General features: G+C 50.7%; 1 protein-coding gene across 4 annotated transcripts in view; it reads left to right on the forward strand.

Annotated features, from left to right (window-relative positions):
• Positions 1–13156, forward strand: part of STPG1 (sperm tail PG-rich repeat containing 1) — a 49965-nt gene extending 36809 nt beyond the window's left edge. For 2 of the 4 annotated variants that reach the window (XM_032301706.1, XM_032301705.1), the window contains exons 8-11: positions 783–848; positions 1997–2162; positions 10612–10802; positions 12928–13156. In XM_032301706.1, the coding sequence (XP_032157597.1) occupies positions 783–848; positions 1997–2162; positions 10612–10802; positions 12928–13004 (500 nt within the window). In that variant the 3' untranslated portion in view covers positions 13005–13156. The remainder of the gene's footprint in view (positions 1–782; positions 849–1996; positions 2163–10611; positions 10803–12927) is intronic. The other 2 variants (XM_032301707.1, XM_032301708.1) reach the window with 2 other exon arrangements.
• Positions 13157–17746: the final 4590 nt, after the last annotated feature.

Below are 17746 nucleotides of genomic sequence, written 5' to 3' on the forward strand. Positions count from 1 at the left end.
GGTTTTCTAGTTTCCACCTGCCAAGCGTGTCACAAATGTCCTCTTTTCTATTTTTCCTTAAAATAAAAAAAAGGCTATCAGGCTAAGGGGAAAGGCCAAGGTTAAAATGTCACTTGAAAAATGTGGGTTTCAGAATGGGAATTGCACTGTGAGATCCACACCGCGTTGTCTTCCAAACACACTCAGGAAAGGACGAGAAGTAAAGACACCAGCGGTTATCCTTGCTTCTCTCTGAGACTCGGGAGCACAAGTGTCTTTTTCTCCTTGCTTCTGCTTTTCAGCATTTGATAATCAAGTGATTGCTTTAAGCTCTCTGTAGAAGGGAAAAAGAATACATTTGTATATGTATAAATATATACATATTTACACGTTCATGAGAGAAAAAGAAACAAACTATGAGAGATGTATACCAATATTATAAAGGCTGCTAATTGGACATTTGCCTTTTGTTAACTTAACCATATATTGGGAACATCTTTTCATGTTATTAAAAAACCTCCTAAGAATATCATTTTGAAACAGACGTACGGCATTCCATTGGATGGTGGTACCGTTAAGTTAAGGACCAAATGGCCTTTTATTGAAAATGTAGGTTGTTTTAAACTGCTCACTATATAATCAGACAACAAACATCCCTGTAGCTCACAGCTTGTATACAATCAAGATTATTTCCTTATATTAATTGCTTAAATTGAAATTGCCAAGTCAAAAGTATGTAAAATATTTCAGTGGTTTTTGTTTTGTTTTGTTTCTTTTCTATCTGGGACCAAATTGCCCTTCAGCAGAGAGGTCATTTATTCTCCTGCTTCTACAAGGCACCTGTATCTCCCCACCTTTGCCACCACTGGGTATGATCATTCAAAGAGCATCTTGCTAATACGTTCTCTTGCTAATACCCCATGTTGTTTTCAGTACATTTGTAATGGAAAACTACATTTTATTTGAAACAAAATCAATCTTACAATGTTTAGAGAACTTGAAATATTTTCCCCACCCACAATGCTACCACTTTTCTGGGTTCCCACGTATTTTTATCCAGATGGATCCATTTATACCTGGTATATATAGTGACTTTTAGGTATTATTTTCACTCACTTTTTTTTTTCCCCAAAAAACATGGCCATGTGGCTTTATGGTCTCCATGTTTATCATGGCCAGGGCTGATCCTGCACCAGACTGGGCTGCTGGGCCCAGCACGGTGCCTCTGCTCTTGGACCTTCAGGCCACGTACACTTCTCACACTGTGGCCACTGCTGTTATGTATGTGTCTATGCTTAGAGCTTTTCCCCTACGTTGAATAGTTTCTTTAATTTCTGAGTAATGGGAAAGCTGGGTCAGAGGATCCAGGCATCCTCAAATTTCTGGTCAGTACTCCCTCTTTGTACTCCAAAACACCTATACCCCCGACAAGGCTCCCAACAATTCAGGGGTGAGACTGCCTTCTGTTCCCCCAGTCCAGGACCTTCTCTTCCTCTACAGCCAAATTTATTTTACTCTCTCAGTTTCTTGAAACAGGGCATGGTGGGAAAGCGTGGACTTTGGAGATGGGTGGCCCCGGGTCACATAGTAGGTACTCAATAAATATTTGTCGATCGTATAATAGTTACTAAATGACTACCATGTGCCAGGAACTTCAATATTATCCAACTGTCCTAACCACCCTGTTGCTGGAAAAATTATTCTTACCTTATGGAGGAGGAAGCTGGGCTTAGTTCCTGGTTAGATGAAATCTTTTTTGACAAATCATTCAATATCTCCAAGTCTCCATTTCTACCTCTCTAGAATGGAGGTGACAGTGACCCATAACTGGGCTACTGTGAGCATGTTTCCTCGAGGATGAGTGTGATTTTCAGTGATTTCAGGGAGCCCTTCCATCAGACTACCGTAGAGAGATAGCCCCTTATAGTATTAAATGTATTCTTACTTGTGAAGTAGTGCTTTTCATTTACTTGAGAAGAGTTCCTTATTCTGTTATTTAAAATGTCTTTCTTCTTAGGACATTATAATATCAACGAATCCCTTGTGAAGCAGTCGCCAAAGGTATTAATGTCTTGTTTTAAATCAAAAACTGAACGTGGATTAAAACTGACATCAACGGGCCCAGGACCTGGTTATTACAACCCCAATGATCACACCAAGATTCTGAAAAAGACTCTTATCCCGTGAGTCCTGATTATTCTAGTCTTTCTTTGGAAAGGTGGCTCTGGGGAAGGACCCAACAGAAGCAGAAAATAAAGGGGTGTCACTGGTTGGCAGGACACAGCTTCAGATCCCTCTCCAGGGGCCCTTGTTGACGTAGTGGGTGCTCAATAAATACTTATTGAATGCTTGATGTTTATTGAGCAACTGCTATGTGCCGGGAACATAGCCTCTTCCTCAACCATCATCATGACTCTATTGTAAGAATTATTATTCTCACTGCATAGACTGGGAAGTTGCACTACAGTGAGCCTGAGGCTTTGCCTGTAGGCACACAGCTAACGTGAAATGCCCCTGGGAATCAGGCTCAGGACTGTCTGGATCCTTCCACATCCGTCATGATGATATGCTATCTTGGTGCTAACATTATTCTATTTTTATAACATAACATCTTTGCTGGGGTGGCAAGATATATCGCAGCAAGGGCCTGTCATAGTTTTGTACGGATAGATTGAAAGTCTAGACCACAGAGTTGGTCAGACCTGCCGGATTTGAACTTCAGCTCTGCTGTTTTCATGCTGTGTGACCTAGGGCACTGTACTAAACCTTCTGAGCCTCCATGTTCTCATCTGTGGAGTAAAGTGGGGATAATTCATGCCTTGTAGGGTTGCTTTCAGATCTGATGTTTGCCATAGGGTAGGTGCAAACGGTGACAGCATTAGCACACATTTAAAAAGTGAAGATGGGGATTCTTGTTAACATGTTTAATATCCTATGTGTTTAATATTACTTTCACCAAACAGGTTCAAGAACTCGCAAGGCTTATTTATTCCTCAGGTGGTTCTAGAGCTAGAATTAACTGTAAGTTCAGGCTGCCTGTCACCATCTAAAACCTCACCCCAGTATAGTCCTCTCCAGGTAGGACTGGTCCCTGGTGGGGAGCGCTGACCTGCAGGGTGCCCCCCGCCCCACAGGGGTTAGGCAGGTAGCTAGGTTCATACCCACAGCAGGTCAGAAGTCCAGGCAACCGGGAGAGGCTGGCAACGTTGTGCCTAGTCTGACCATCAGCGCAGGACAAGAAGATGGGGTTGAGGAGACGAGCAAGGCATGAACATGCCAAATTAGACTTAGGATCTGGAGAAAGGATTCAGACCTCAGATGGAATCCATGAGTAAGTCCCTTCTGTCCTTCAGTTCTTGGATTCTGTAGATTGGGCCCTCAGAGGTTCCAGGGCTCAAAACAGGACGGTCTCCAGCAACAGGCTCTTTCTGAATTATCAGGGACTCCCGCCTATGGGCGGGCTTAGGGCACCACTGGGCACCACCTTTCCCCTGCTGTGCCAGCGAATAGAAGGGGTGGGGGATGGGCTTTGGAGCTAGCAGAACTAGGTGTGAGTCATGGCTCTGTCCCTTGCAGACACTTTCCCTCTCCAAGCCTCAGTTTCCATGTTATTAAGTGGAGATAAGGGTCTTATTGCATAGGGGTTCTGGGAGGGTTAGATGAGACTTTTCTCCTTAGAGCAGCTGCTATTCCGTATCCAATGGTGTATGAGCATATAGGGTACAACTCCTTGGTATAGCCACTCAGGCCCCCTAGTTTGAATCTGGAAGCTTCTTCGAGGAAGAAGTAAAAAGGAGAGTGGAGAACACTCAGTGTTGAGGTGCTTTCTGCAGACAAGTGCCATTCGGGCTTTGTTAAAGTTTGGACAAGTGGTTTGAAATAATTCTCATTTTATGGCATTTGCGTCTGTCAGTCAATAAGCTCTGTAGGTTTCTGGGTCTGTGCTGGAGGCTGTGGGGGTGCTCGGGTAAACAGGGCACCAGATGACCTTCCGCTGGGCTTACCTGAGGACAACTCCAGAGCAAAGCAGAGGCATGCGCCACAAAATGCTGGATCATGTGGCCCCAGGGCTCTTGGCTACCCAGATCCCCAAGGGCAGTCTTCCTAGCTGGGTGCCGTGCTGTGGTGCTGGCATGTCTGAGGTTATCTGGGGATCGCTGACTGTCGATGATGCTTTGTGAATGACGGACCTTTGGTTAACAAGTCTAGGAAGCACTGAGTACGAAGCTTCCGCCCTGGGAGCGTCACGGAGTACATGGCCTAATTAAAGGTTCTGAGAAGTTCTGAAGTAAAGAAACCTATTACACCCAGTGACTCTTAAACTTGGGTTCCCCCTCATGAGTACATAACCCCCATTCGGATTCCTCCTGGTGAGTGCAGGGTGCCCAGGACATTTGCATTAACTTCCCCCATGGTCTAGGGCTGCTCTCAGCACCCCCCTGGGCCTTATCTCTTTAGGTGTGAAAAGAAAGAAAGGTCTTTGCATTTCTGACACTCCAGGACCCTGGGTTTGCTCATCAGGAGCACATACTAGGGGCAGTGAACATGGAGCCAGCCCAGACCCACAAAGGAGGCCCAAAATGTATACATTTGTAATTGACATGGGAAGGATACAGCTGAGAAACCTCTAATTGTACTTAAAAAACAAGAAGATATAATTCAAGTGTGATCCAGGGTAGTCTAAACAAGCATCCATCTGTTTATGTTCAATGATGAGGAAATGAATTAATATAAAGCAAAAATACAGCTGAATACCTTGTATTGAGGGATTGATTGTTCAGACTCCAGTCTCTCGAGTTGGAATTGTTTGCTCTCCTGTGTCCCTGAAGGGTAGAGGCACAGGAGCGGTGGGAGTGGGTGGGGGGCACCTGCTGGAATCATCAGGTCCCTGACAAGGTCTGCATTGTTTCCTCCCCATCTCTATGTAACTTCGTCAAGACTTCATGCATACCAAGTCTAAGCACAGTTCGCTCTCCTGGGCTGCATGGGGTGGCACAGAGAACCTGAGAGTCATCACCGGGTGTCCTCATGGCTGGTGCAAGCAGCCCAGATGTCATGCCCATGTGACCTGATGTGAGGCCTATTGGTCTTCAGTTGCAAGCGCTTGGCTTGTATTTTTGGGGAGGGTCCCATCTTGCAAAAGTAACCTTTCGGCTCTGCTTTCTTGAGGATGCAGGAAGAATCAGAAGATACCAGTGGTCCCTAAAATCGTTAGTCCAATGTAACCCTCCCAAAAAAGTAAAGCCCAGGAGTTGAGGATGGGGTGAGATCCCAGGCAGGCTAGGGAGGCCGCTCGTCTCTGCTCTGCTCCCAGAGCTGACAATGGGCTGTGGAGACAATGTGGCTAGTGGAGGTGTATACACACAGGATCCAAATCAGAGTTGGGCTAGTGCTGAACCTCCCACCTTCCCCATTCACCAGTTCTGGGAGCCTGGGGGTGCAAGGGCGGGGGGGACCCTTAACTCCCAGGAATTCAAATTCAACCCTGGAAATTGTGAAATGAACACTGCGTAACGTGCTTGGGAGGCTAACATATGATAACCCAGAGCTCACCGGGTCTGGTTCAGGGTAAGCTTTCGATACACGGAACTTGTATTTCGTATGTGAGCATACTGTACTCACTGGCTGCTTCTTGAGTGGCCCCTGGAGGGCAGGTGCTGTGCTAAGGGCTGGCAGGTGTTCAGATGACCGTGTCTGGGCTCCCTAGCTGAGGAACAGGGCACAGGTGCCTCTTGGCTGTGGCTACCTTCTGACGCAAAGCTAAGAGCATTTACCGGCTTACAGCGAGGGCTTTGGAAGAGACGTGGAGTGTCTGCTTCAGGTCTTCAATACCATCACAGTGATGACTCAGTGAATCGGGGTGAGTCAGGATAAGGGCTTTTTAGAGATCAAACTTGTCCCTCCCAGGCGCTGCCTTCCACGCACAGCAGCGAGGGGAAACGCCCACTGACATCTTTCTAACCCTTGATCTACTTCCTGGAGTTTCTAAGCCCCTGGTTTTGCACAGACACGCTGTCCTGCCACAGCCAGAGCTGAAGAATCAAACCCTGTTGGCCCCACTCCAATTTGGGTAATTATCATGACCCACCTAAAGTTCCCCTGGGATTTTCAATTAGATACGGGATGCTTCTTCCCAAGCGGCTGTAATCTGTCACCCTCTCCCCTGTTAAACAGATGCTGCATTCCACCCCAGAGGCAACCAGCTGCCCTTTAATGATGAGAAAAAATTGCCCCTTTATCCCTCCCGACCCTGGGAATCCCTGAGGCAGACTGAATCAATGCCTGGGAGTGTCCTGAGGGTCTCGGATGCCTTCCCCAGTGACCTGCTGGGTCCTCCTGAGACATTCATTATTCTCGGGTGATTTGCAAACAGCTCACATTGGGAGCTGCAAACGTACTTAATCCAAGTTGTGGCCAACTCAGAGCCTTTGATAGATATTTTCCTTCTACGAGGCAGGACCAGGTTGGCGTTTATAACTAAGCAATGAGGCTCATAAAAGCCCCGGTCACCATGCACTGAGGGCTGCCCTAGTCTGATGCAGCCAGATATTTGTGATCTGCCCAGCCCCACTTCACCATGGAGGGAGCAGCCCTGAACGATGATAAAGCTGTCAGGTGGAGTTCAGGTGTCTGGACTCCCCAACTTGCGGCAACCCCTCCGCTTTTCTCTGCAGTTCAGTAAATGTTCTGGGGAATAGGGACGGGTCCTCAAAGATGAGTAAGACGCAGTCCCCTGCCTTAAAGAGCTAGGCATGTACAGAGCATTAGAAAACCTAGCATGTTATGCGCAGCGAAAAGAAGGGCTAGAACATATTGAGGGCCCAGCCGTGCTGAGCTAAGAACTTTTATGGATGCCACCTAGCATCATGCTCCCAGCTCCCCTGCAGGGCAGTACAGCTACATAAAGTACAGATGAGGGTGGTGGAGCAAGGCATGGTATGCAGGTCCAGCTGGCTCCAGGACCCGTGCTGATCTGTGGAGCCCCAGGAAGGGCGGTGGGGAATGGGGAGGGCAGTAGCCACAGAAGTTTCCCTGAAGGATGTGAGATGTGAAGAATGATCAGAGTTTGCAGGGAAAGGAGGAGATCCTGGCAGAAGGAACAGCACAGGCAAAGTCAAGGAATGGTCGAACAGTGTTGTGTTGGGGGTTTCTGGAAGGTCAAATGGGAACAAGGGGCGTCGGGGGTTAGGCTGAATTGAGAAGCCATAAATAGGAGCTATTCCTCTAGCTTCTCATCGGGGTCTGTGAGGATGGATGGTCAGAAACAGGTGAACATTCTAGAAATCATGGGTGCATTGAGAGCTGAAGGCCATCTAGGAGACTCAGTGGCCTCTGCCCCCTTATTCCAATTCCTGCCACATACAGCTACAGCTCGTGCCTCAAGCATGATCTTGTCCCTGCTGTTTCCTCTGCGGTAAATGCCCCCTTTTCTACCTGAAGAATTCCTGCTTACCTTTCAGGGCAAATGTTAGCTCTTCTAGGGTAGAATTCGGGATTCACTTAATTGGAATTTCTGCCCCTCCAACCCAGTGCAATGTTTTTATCTCTATTCTAATATTTCATGCTTTAAAAAAATAATACAAGTGAAGTACTAGTTAATCTTTATAAGAATCCTGGACGGAAGGTATTCTTATGCCCCATGTCACAGAAGAAGGAACTGAGCCTCAGGGCCGAGACTTCTCTAAGGCCACAGAGCTAGTGATGGGGAAGTGTGGATTCAAACCCAAGTTTGTCTGGGAGCAAAACCTATACCTTCTTAAGTTGTCACCAGCCAGGACTGTCACTAGCAGGGGATTGCTAAACCCTTGGGAACATACAGGGTCTGTGTCTCAGCACAGAACAGTCTGGACTCCTCAGAGTGCCTGGCACACGGCTGCACACGTGGCTGGCACTCTTTAAAGATCCAGAGAGCTGAGCTGCCGGCACTGGGACTGTTGATGGGGTGGAGGGCAAGGGACCTCTCTAGGCCCTCCTGCCAAGAATTCTGATGAGAGGGGCGCCTGGGTGGCTCAGAGGGTTAAGCCTCTGCCTTCAGCTCAGGTCATGATCTCAGGATCCTGGGATGGAGTCCCACATCGGGATCTCTGCTCAGCAGGGAGCCTGCTTCCTCCTCTCTCTCTGCCTGCCTCTCTGCCTACTTGTGATCTCTGTCTGACAAATAAATAAAATCTTAAAAAAAAGAAGTTCTGATGAGATACCGGCCCCGCCTCCTGTAGGCTATTCCCGGTTAGGAGAGTAGACACCTCATGGCCATCTTGATGAATGGGGCCTAGGGATGACCTAGACCGCTGGGGTGACCTCATGCGGTGGTTGGCTCACTCCGGCTCCAGCTTTTAGGACTCAAGCCTGTCTCTCAGTGATGCCGGTCCCACACTCATCAAATTTCTGGGGGTGCTTTGAAGGGGTGACACAAGCCAGAACAAGGCGAAGCCCGCTTTCATTTCTGAGGGGAGAGGTGGTTGATCACACACTATAACCTGTTCTTCCATGTCGGCTGGAGGGGAAGAAAGAGGCATGGTTTTATTCTCCTTTTCCTGTGGGCACCTTTGTTCTAAGCACAAGCATCCCAGCCAGCTGTTCTGCGTGAGACGCGAGCCCCAAGTCAATTCACGATGACTTCCAACAGCCTGGCAGTGGGAGCGGCCAGCCTGCTTCAGGGTGACTCTATGCAAGGGGGCCCCCAGCCTCTCTTCCTGAGGCTCCGTTGCTCCCCTGAGACCAAGCAGCTGGCAAAGGCTTGCTTTGATCATCCCACTAACAACATCTGCTTTTTTTTTTTAATTTTTTTTTTTTTTTTTTTTAGTTTTTAGAGATTTTATTTATTTATTTGAGAGAGGGAAAGAAAGAGAGCATGACTGGTATGGGGAGAGGCAGAGGAACAGGGAGAAGCAGACTCCCCGCCAAGCAGGGAGTCCGATGGGGGACTCGATCCTAGGACCCTGGGATCACAACCCAAGCCCAAGGCAGACACCCAAATGACTGAGCCACACAGGCACCCCCACAACATCTGCTTTTATCGAGCATTTACTGTGGGCTCCACTCACCAAGTGCCTTATAGTGAGAGCGTGCCATTCCTCCTTGCTGCGGGCACAGAGAGGTCAAGGGACTGGTCTGAGGTCTCACAGCCAGTAAGTGGGATTCCTGGAATTCAGATGCAGGTCTGTGGCTCTAAATCTCCAAGATTCCCCTCTGCCGTGATGCTTTCCCCAAACTGCTAGCCCCTTGAGAGTTGAGTTCAGTGCTGGTGTTACTACTGATGGGCTCTGTGACTTGGGGTGGGGTCGGGGGGGGTGCGGCTCGCTTTCTCTCTCTCTGGGCACCAATTTCTTTAGCACAATGAGGAGGTTGGATAAGACATTGCTGGGTCCCCTTGAGGTCTCTGAGTTTAAAAATGCCCTAACTTCCAAAGGTGTTGGCCAAAGGGCAGCAGGGTAGCAGTGACCGGGAATCCCGGTCCCCTCCTCTGTTTGGGTGGGCGGCCTTCCAGCTGGGGTGAGTCTCCGGTGGCTGTTCAGTGCTGTGAGGACTTTCCCTTCCCTTCTGGTGAAAGACCTTAGACGAAGCCTCAGGTGAAACGTGGGAGTGGGCAGCCCTTCCATCGCATGGCAGGGAGAGGGTTGTGATTCCCCGAACAATCCCAGAATTCCCTGGGCAACTGGCAGACCTCTCCGAACCACGGCCTGGTGGATGATCGCAGCTAGAAGGGCAATCACACCTTAGAGGTTATCGTGTCCCATTTCGTAGATGGGGAGACTGAGGCCCAGAGCGAATTCATGACAGAATTAGGGCTCAGGCGCCGTTCCTTTCACCTTTCTTTCTTTTTTTTTTTTTTTTTTAATTTTATTTATTTATTTGACAGACAGATCACAAGTAGGCAGAGAGGCAGGCAGGTGGAGCGGGGGTCCAGGGTGGGGGACGCAGGCTCCCTGCTGAGCAGAGATTCCCGATGTGGGGCTCGATCCCAGGACCCTGAGATCGTGACCTGAGCTGAAGGCAGAGGCTTAACCCACTGAGCCACCCAGGCGCCCCCCACTCACCTTTCGTGTACTCTCTCAATGATGGACCTAAAAGACTCCTTTTCCTGAAGGGCAAGGGTCATAAACTCAGAAAGGAACAATTCCAGTGTGAGTGGTAAGCACGAGACAGAAGGCTCTTGATTTCCAACCAAGTATTTGTTCACTCCCATATCCTGCCTTGCTGGGAAGATATAGTAAGATCCTGAAACGTCCATGCTGACCCAGGTCTCTTGAGATCTGCTCGTCATGGAAGGGCAGATCCCTGGAATTCAGGAGGCTTCGTCCCATTTCCTGATCCATTCAGCAGCAGCACCTCCAAAGCGCCTTCTGTGCTCTTGCTCTGTGCTGGGCCCTGCCCTGCCCACTGTTTGAGGGCCGTCCTTGCTCCCTAGGGCTGGTGCCATGAAACCGCCATTGTGCAGAAGAGAAAAGTGAGGTCCAGGGGGCCCCCAGCTCATGAGCCCCAGAAACTTGCTCCGCCTGGGCCTTCTGGTGCCTGTGCTCTCCCCATGCGGATACACTGGTGTGGGCCAGGTCTTGGCTTGGCCTAAAAACAACCATTTCCCTAATAGACTATTTGAGTGCTAGCTTTACATTTTGTCTTTTTTTTTTGAAGGAGAAACCCCATCCTGAACTTCTCTGCACAGCCTTTGCCCCTGCCCCCGAAGCCGCCCCTCCCGGGCCCTGGGCAGTATGAGATCGTGGACTACGCAGGGCCCCCCAGACACTTCATCTCCAGTGCGTCGTTTGTGTCCAACACCAGCCGGTGGACAGCGGCCCCGTCCCAGTCAGGCCTGCCAGGCCCAGGTCAGAGGAGTGTTTCAAATGCTATAAAAACCAAATCTGGAATTGTCATTCCTGGGCCATCAAATGTCACTGATTTATGGGCTGTTTGCCAAACAGGTTACAGAGGCTTGAGTCCATCTGGAAGACCTTGTAGCTTGTACTTTTGGAGTATGAAAGAAGTTTTTTTGTTTCTTTTTTTTTTTTTTCAAAGATTTTATTCATTTGACAGAGAGAGATCTCAGAGGCAGGCAGAGAGAGAGGAGGAAGCAGGCTCTCCACTGAGCAGAAAGCCCAATGCATGGCTCGATCCCAGGACCCTGAGACCATGACCCGAGCCAAAGGCAAAGGCTTTAACCCACTGAGCCACCCAGGCGCTCCTGTTTTTGTTTTTTTAAGGTGGAAGGTGTGTTAGAGTTAATCCAGGCCAGAGATTCATAACCAATGACCATGGATGTCCCAGAGGCTCAGAGATGGGCTCTAGAGGGGTCTGTGACCCTGAACTTGCCTGCAGACTTGGAGCATGAAGACACTAATTTTTGGAGAAAGGGGCCATAGCTTTTATGAGATTGTCCAACATTTGCGTGTCCTTAGAAATGCTTAGCCCCCTGGCCTGGTCTAGCCGAATCGCTTGACAGCTGGGGAAGGCCTGGAGAGCAAGGTGTGCACTGAGCCACAGTGAGGGAGGGGCAGACAGAGCCATGGGCTGTTTCCCCTCCGTGCCCTCTGTGCCGTGTTGTGACAAGGCACGCCAGGGACTATTCCCTGGGACCGTTCCTGGGAGCTATCTAGGTCTGTGCCCTTTCCAGATGGCTGACTTGGGGGGACCCTGTCACCTCTGGGACCTACCTGAAAGTTAACAGTGTGAGGGACCTTCTCCAGCGGCTGGTCTCTGTACTCCCTGACCTCTTCATAGCTCTCCTAGAGCCCCTCAGTCACTTGCCACCCCCTGATGTCAGCCAGAGCTGGTGGACCTGGGGACAGACAGGTGTGCTAGCCGGCTGGCAGCCTGAGAGGAAGAAGGCAGAGCTGAGGGGGCCGCAGGTCTGTGTAAGTCAGTCTTTCAGTGAGGACTGGTGAGGCTCCCACCCTGAGGAGACAGAGGTCACCTAGCTCGGTGCTTACGACCAGGGATGTCAGTCTGGTAGGGGAGATACCCTCCCCTTCAGGCATATGAGTGAGTAGAACATCGGGTGGACAGGACAGGGAAAGCAGATCTTAGAGCTTCGGAAATGTAGAAACAAAGGATAATCAAGTCAAGAAGACTGCAGAGGTTGGACCTGGGGGTCACTGGTCAGCTCAGGCAGAGCTTAGCTCCATATGCACGGTGGGCTCCAGGAGGCCCGGGGCCCAGCGAGGATCCTTGACTGCACGTGTGTGGCCCAGGCCTCTAGAAGCTTTTCCTGGGGGTCTCCTCCCTGCAGCACACGGTGTGGGACACCTGGCACCTGGGCGCAGGCCACTTCCTGCTGCCATGATCACCGGCAGCGTGGGCTTCCCTGGGAGGGGGTGCTGGGAGTAAGCCCCACACAAACATCTGCCTTCTTGCTTCCGGTGGGCTGCCTGGTGCTCCCGGGGGCTTGGACCCCCAATAACCAAATCAGCATTCTTCTGGGAGTTTCCATTCACCCCGGTGTGGTCCTGGCCGCTGATCTAGAGAAAACGTGGCTGCAGTCATCATGGCTTTCACTTTTCTGGAAATTTCTTTCTTTTTTTAAGTAGGCTCCACACCCAGTGTGGAGCTTGAACTCACCACCCAGAGATCCAGACTCAAAGGCTCTGTCAACTAAGCCAGCCAGGCACGCCCTTCTGGAAATTTCTGAACGAAATGAAAACAAAACCCCACCATGTTGACACCTGGCTTCTTTAAAAGTATTGCTTTACTCAGTTGTTTTTTCAAATCCGATAGAAAACTCTTTGGTGAATTTTTCTTCTGTTAAAGAAGTTGCAGGGAGTTAAAGAAGGCCAAAAGCCAGAGTTCAAGTCCAGCATCAGCTGGGCCAGGCCCTTCCCCTCTCCACCTCCCCATGTGTGAGACACAGGGGCAGGACAGGGCTACCCCAGCATTGCCAGCTCTGATGTAGAATGCCAGGGGCTTGAGCAGCTGGGCTTTGCATTCTTAATTCTCTCTCCCTCTCTTGCCTCACAGCCACGTACAGGCCGGAATTCCCTGGAAAGCAGTCCTTTCTCTACAACGAGGACAACAAATGGATCCCGGTGTTGTAGGGCCCTCACACAAGCTCAGGGAGGACCCTGGCCACCAGCTGCCCCACCCAGGATCCCTAGGACGTTCATTCAGAGAATGTCCGTTTCGTGTACGACAGATGACTCCCTGTGGGCAGTTCTGCGCCCCTCCGCTCCGCCCCAGCTGCTACTGAGCTGGGCTCCTGCATTTGTCCTTGTCTTGAGCTGTCCCCTGGAGACTGGATGTCCATATCTACTGACTCCAGTGGTTTCCTGAGCAGAAATGAGGAGTGGACAGAGCCTCTCTTGTTTACCTCACCAAGCACCTGTCCATGCTGGCTTCCACGGGCCTCCCCGCAGATGTAAGGGGCTGCTGAGCTCAGACTCCAGCGAGAAGACGGCCAACAGCAGATTCCCCGTCTAGAGGCCTGATGCTGAGCCATGGCTCTGGGCTCCAGAGCACACCTGCAGGATGGACCGCACAGGACCGCAGCCCAGGCACACTCGCATCCTTCAGCCCAGACCCCCAGACTTCCCCTGGAGTCTCCGGAGCTGGGAAGGCCCAGAGGCGCTTGTGATAGACACGGAAGGATTGCCTGGGCCCTCACCTCCAGCTAGATCTTTGTGTCTCCCATTCAGGAAGAGCACAGCAGCCAGTCACTGTGGTCACTTCTGCTCATTACCCACCTTCCGGAGGGGTCACCGCATCCCCTGGGTGGCTCAGTATTCGGCAGCCCACGTGGGCAGGAGGCTGCCAGAACCAGGGCCCTGGAAACTGTGATTCTGAGGGGCAGGGAGGCCACACACCACTTGGTGCCTGTGGGTCCTTGCTTTCCCCGGGACTTCCCTGTCCCCAGGCCTGGCCTCTGTCTCCTTCCAGACCTGCTGCTCCAGCTTGACACAGTCTTCAGTGGATCTTTTCTGGCCTGCCAAATTGGCTTCCTCCTGGCAAAAGGAAGAGGTTCCCAAAGAACCAAGGGGAGCTGGAACTGAGCACTTGCCCCAAATACCGATGTTGTTCACGTCTGCCAGAGCAAGGCTTTGCTGCAGCCCCCTCCTGCTCCACACACAGTCAAGGCCTCTGACTCCCTGGGCCCTGCCTCTGACTTTTCTCTGTGACCAGAGAACGGTTTTCCTGTCCGAATGGCCACTGACTGGCCCTCCCTTTGGGGGCAGGTGGGTGAGGAAGAGTGGGGGAGACGGATAGAATACCACATCCAATTAAACTGAATTCTTGCATCTCACGAAAGCTGGCCTTTTTGTGAACCCCAGATTCCCACCAGTGCCCGCTGCTCTGAGATGAGCGGGAGGTGGCCTGGAGCTCCTGGCAAAGCGCCACAAAAGGCTGGACCTCGGGGCAGGATTGCTTGGGCTCCCCTCTTGTCAGGTCCGTAGCTTTTCCTTGAGGGAAAAGAGTTGGATTCGAATTCTGGGGCTCAAGGTCAACACTTTCAGGGGCTGGGCAGGTAGTGCGTGGAGGAAAGTAGGTAAGGCCGGTATGGGGAGGGGGGGTCCAAGGCCGCCTGTCTAAAGGGACATCTAGTAAGTATCCAGCTAACTGTGGCCAGATCTGCAGAGTTTCAACAGAAATCTGGAAGTCCTCAAAATGTGAAATCTCCTGATTGGAGATGTTGACAACCATCTTTCAACTTGAAGTTTTCTGTTGAGGCTAAAGGAAACTTCTGCAGGCCATCCATTGTCCACTTGGGTTGTAGAAGTTCTGGAAGATCCTTTTGAAGCTGGCATTTGGTGCTGTACCTTTCTTTGACCCCAGACTCTGGACAATGGGGCCAGAACCCAAAGCCTTGGTTTTTAGGTCCCTCTGACCCTGGGGGACCTTTAGCAGATGCTTGGGCTGGGTGCCGCCAGCCCTGGGGTCTCTGTGCGCAGAGGCTGGGAAATGCATGGGAAAACGAGTCAGGTCTCTCTAGCCCTCGGGCAGCTGGGCTGAGCACCAGCAGGTAAGGGCTGTCTCTCCAGAGGAGCGCCCTCCACATGGGGTCAGGAGAGAGGGAACTCTGTGGAAAAAATGGCAGGGCTGTGCTTGGCCAGTCTGAATCTGGCTTCTGTTGAATACATGACGAGCTGAGGCCCTGAGCTCAGAGGGTCTGTCTTGACCATATCTAGCCTCTCGTAATGTGTCACGAGCTGCCTATAGCTCCGTCCAGACTCTGGCCATATGTTAGGATCACCTTGGGAGCTGTTACAGAAATAGGCTGCCCAGGCCCAAACCCTCAGAGTTCTGATGTAATTGATCTGAGGTAGGGTCTCGGCCTTGGTATCTGTATTGATGTTCTTAGCATGATGATGATAATGTATTTAGTTAGGGTTAGGACACACTGATCCTTTTTTTTTTTTTTAAGATTTTATTTATTTGGCAGACAGCGATCACAATTAGGCAGAGAGACAGGCAGAGAGAGAGAGAGGAGGAAGCAGGCTCCCTGCTGAGCAGAGAGCCCAACTCAGGGCTCCATCCCAGGACCCTGGGATCATGACCAGAGCCAAAGGCAGAGGCTTTAACCCACTGAGCCACCCAGGAGCTCCCACACTGATTGTTCAATAAAGTATTTTCCAAATGTTAATGTGCATGCCAGTCACTTGGATAGTTTGTTATTAAAAGCCAAATTCTGTAGGTCTGTGGTGGGGCCTGGGAGCCTGCATGTGATTTTCAAAATTTTTTTAAAGATTTTATTTATTTATTCACTTATTTTTAAAGATTTTACTTATTTATTTGACACACAGAGATAGATCACAAGTAGGCAGAGAGGGAGGCAGAGAGAGAGAGAGGGAAGCAGGCTCCCCGCTAAGCAGAGAGCCTGACATGGGGCTCGATCCCAGGACCCTGAGATCATGACCTGAGCTGAAGGCAGAAGCTTTAACCCACTGAGCCACCCAGGCGCCCCAAGATTTTATCTATTTTTTTTGAGAGAGAGTGAATGAGAGAGAGAGGGAGAGAGCATGAGAAGGGGGAGGGTCAGAGGGAGAAGCAGACTCCCTGCCGAGCAGGGAGCCCGATGCAGGACTCGATCCTAAGACTCCAGGATCATGACCTGAGCTGAAGGCAGTCACTTAACCAACTGAGCCACCCAGGCACCCCATCATTCTCAATTTTTTTTTAATTGAAATATAATTGACATGCAACATTGTATTAATTTGAGGCATAAGCATTTCTAGCGAGCTCTCAGGCGATGCTGATCCTGCTGGTCCCTGGACCGCACTCAGGGTAGCGAGGTCCGATAAATATACTTAATTACTGAACTCTGGCCTTCCTTTTATTCCCTCATCCGCTGTTTCCTATTTGCCTTCCTTCCACCCCCCCTCCCTCCTCCTGCTTCCTCCTCCTCCCTCACACCTGCTTTCCTCCTCCATCCCTTTCCCCCTCACTGGGTGCTTGTCTCCCAGGGGAACACCACCAGGCAGGGGACGTCCTCTCCACCAGCAGACGGCCACCTTCCCAAAGCGACTCCCGTTTGGAAAGGACTTACCTTCATTCCTTCCCCCTTTGACTCTTTGGAGCAAAAGACAGTCCTAGAACAGAGCTGTTGGGCTCAGGAGGCATCCTTGGCCCCTGACTTCTCGGAAGGCAGGCCTCTCTCTGAGGTCCAAATGGCCCTTGTAGGCACGGACAGCCCTGGTCTCATCATCTGGTGGCTGTGATAAGGAGTACTGAGCCCTGGTGGTTTTCCTGCGGCTGCTGGATGGCGGGCGTGGGGCTGCCCGGCTCCCTTCCTGAGCTCTGTGGCAGGCTCTGCACGGATACGGATTCCTTGTCTGTATGAGTCCAGCCAGCCCCTGGCCAATGATAAATGCTTCAAGGCCTATATAATTACGGCGTCTCTGGAGCGGTGGTTCTTGACCCTGACTGCACACTGTAATCACCAGGGGTGGGGTGGGGTGGGGTGGGGTGGGCGGGGGCTTTAAAAAGTTCTGAGGTCTGAGTCCACCCCCAGAAATTCTGATTTGAATGCTCCAGCGTGGGGGTGCCTGACTGGCTCAGTTGGTAGAGCATGTGACGCTTGATCTCGGGGTTGTGAGTTCGAGCCCCACGTTGGGTATAGAGCTTACTTAAAAACAAAATTTTACGGGGCGCCTGGGTGGCTCAGTGGGTTAAGCCTCTGCCTTCAGCTCGGGTCGTGATCTCAGGGTCCTGGGATCGAGCCCCACATCGGGCGCTCTGCTCGGCGGGGGGCCTGCTTTTCCCTTCTCTCTGCCTGCCTCTCTGTCTACTTGTGATCTCTCTCTCTCTGTCAAATAAATAAATAAATAAATAAATAAATAATTTACTTTGTTTTATTTTGCTCTAAGGTTTTTTTTATTTATTTGACAGAATGAGAGAGAGAGAGACAGCAAGAGAGGGAGCACAAGCAGGGGGATTGGGAGGAGAGAAGCAGGCTTCCTGCTGAGCTGGGAGCTCTATGTGGGGCTCCATCCCAAGTCCTCAGGATCATGACCTGAGCCGAAGGCAGGTGCTCAATGACTGAGCCACCCAGGAACCCCCAAACAAATAAAGTTAAAAAAAAAAATAGATAAAGAAATGCTCTGGGTTGTGGGATCTGGGCACTGGGGAGAGGGGTAAAAGCTGCCCAGGTGATTCTAAGGGGCAAACCAAGGTGGAGAAGTGCCACCTGCCTGCTTCCCAGCTGCTTCTGGGAGGGGAGCTGGCAGGAAGCTCAAGGAAGGAAATGAACAGGTGCTGAGCACCCCTGGTGCTCCTGGCAGGGTGCTGACCCTCCGCACACACCCAGCCTTCCCTTCCTCCTGCGTCGTCCTGTGCTGACAGCTTG

The sequence above is a fragment of the Mustela erminea genome, chromosome 10 (assembly GCF_009829155.1).
Source record: "Mustela erminea isolate mMusErm1 chromosome 10, mMusErm1.Pri, whole genome shotgun sequence".
Classification (NCBI taxonomy): domain Eukaryota; kingdom Metazoa; phylum Chordata; class Mammalia; order Carnivora; family Mustelidae; genus Mustela; species Mustela erminea.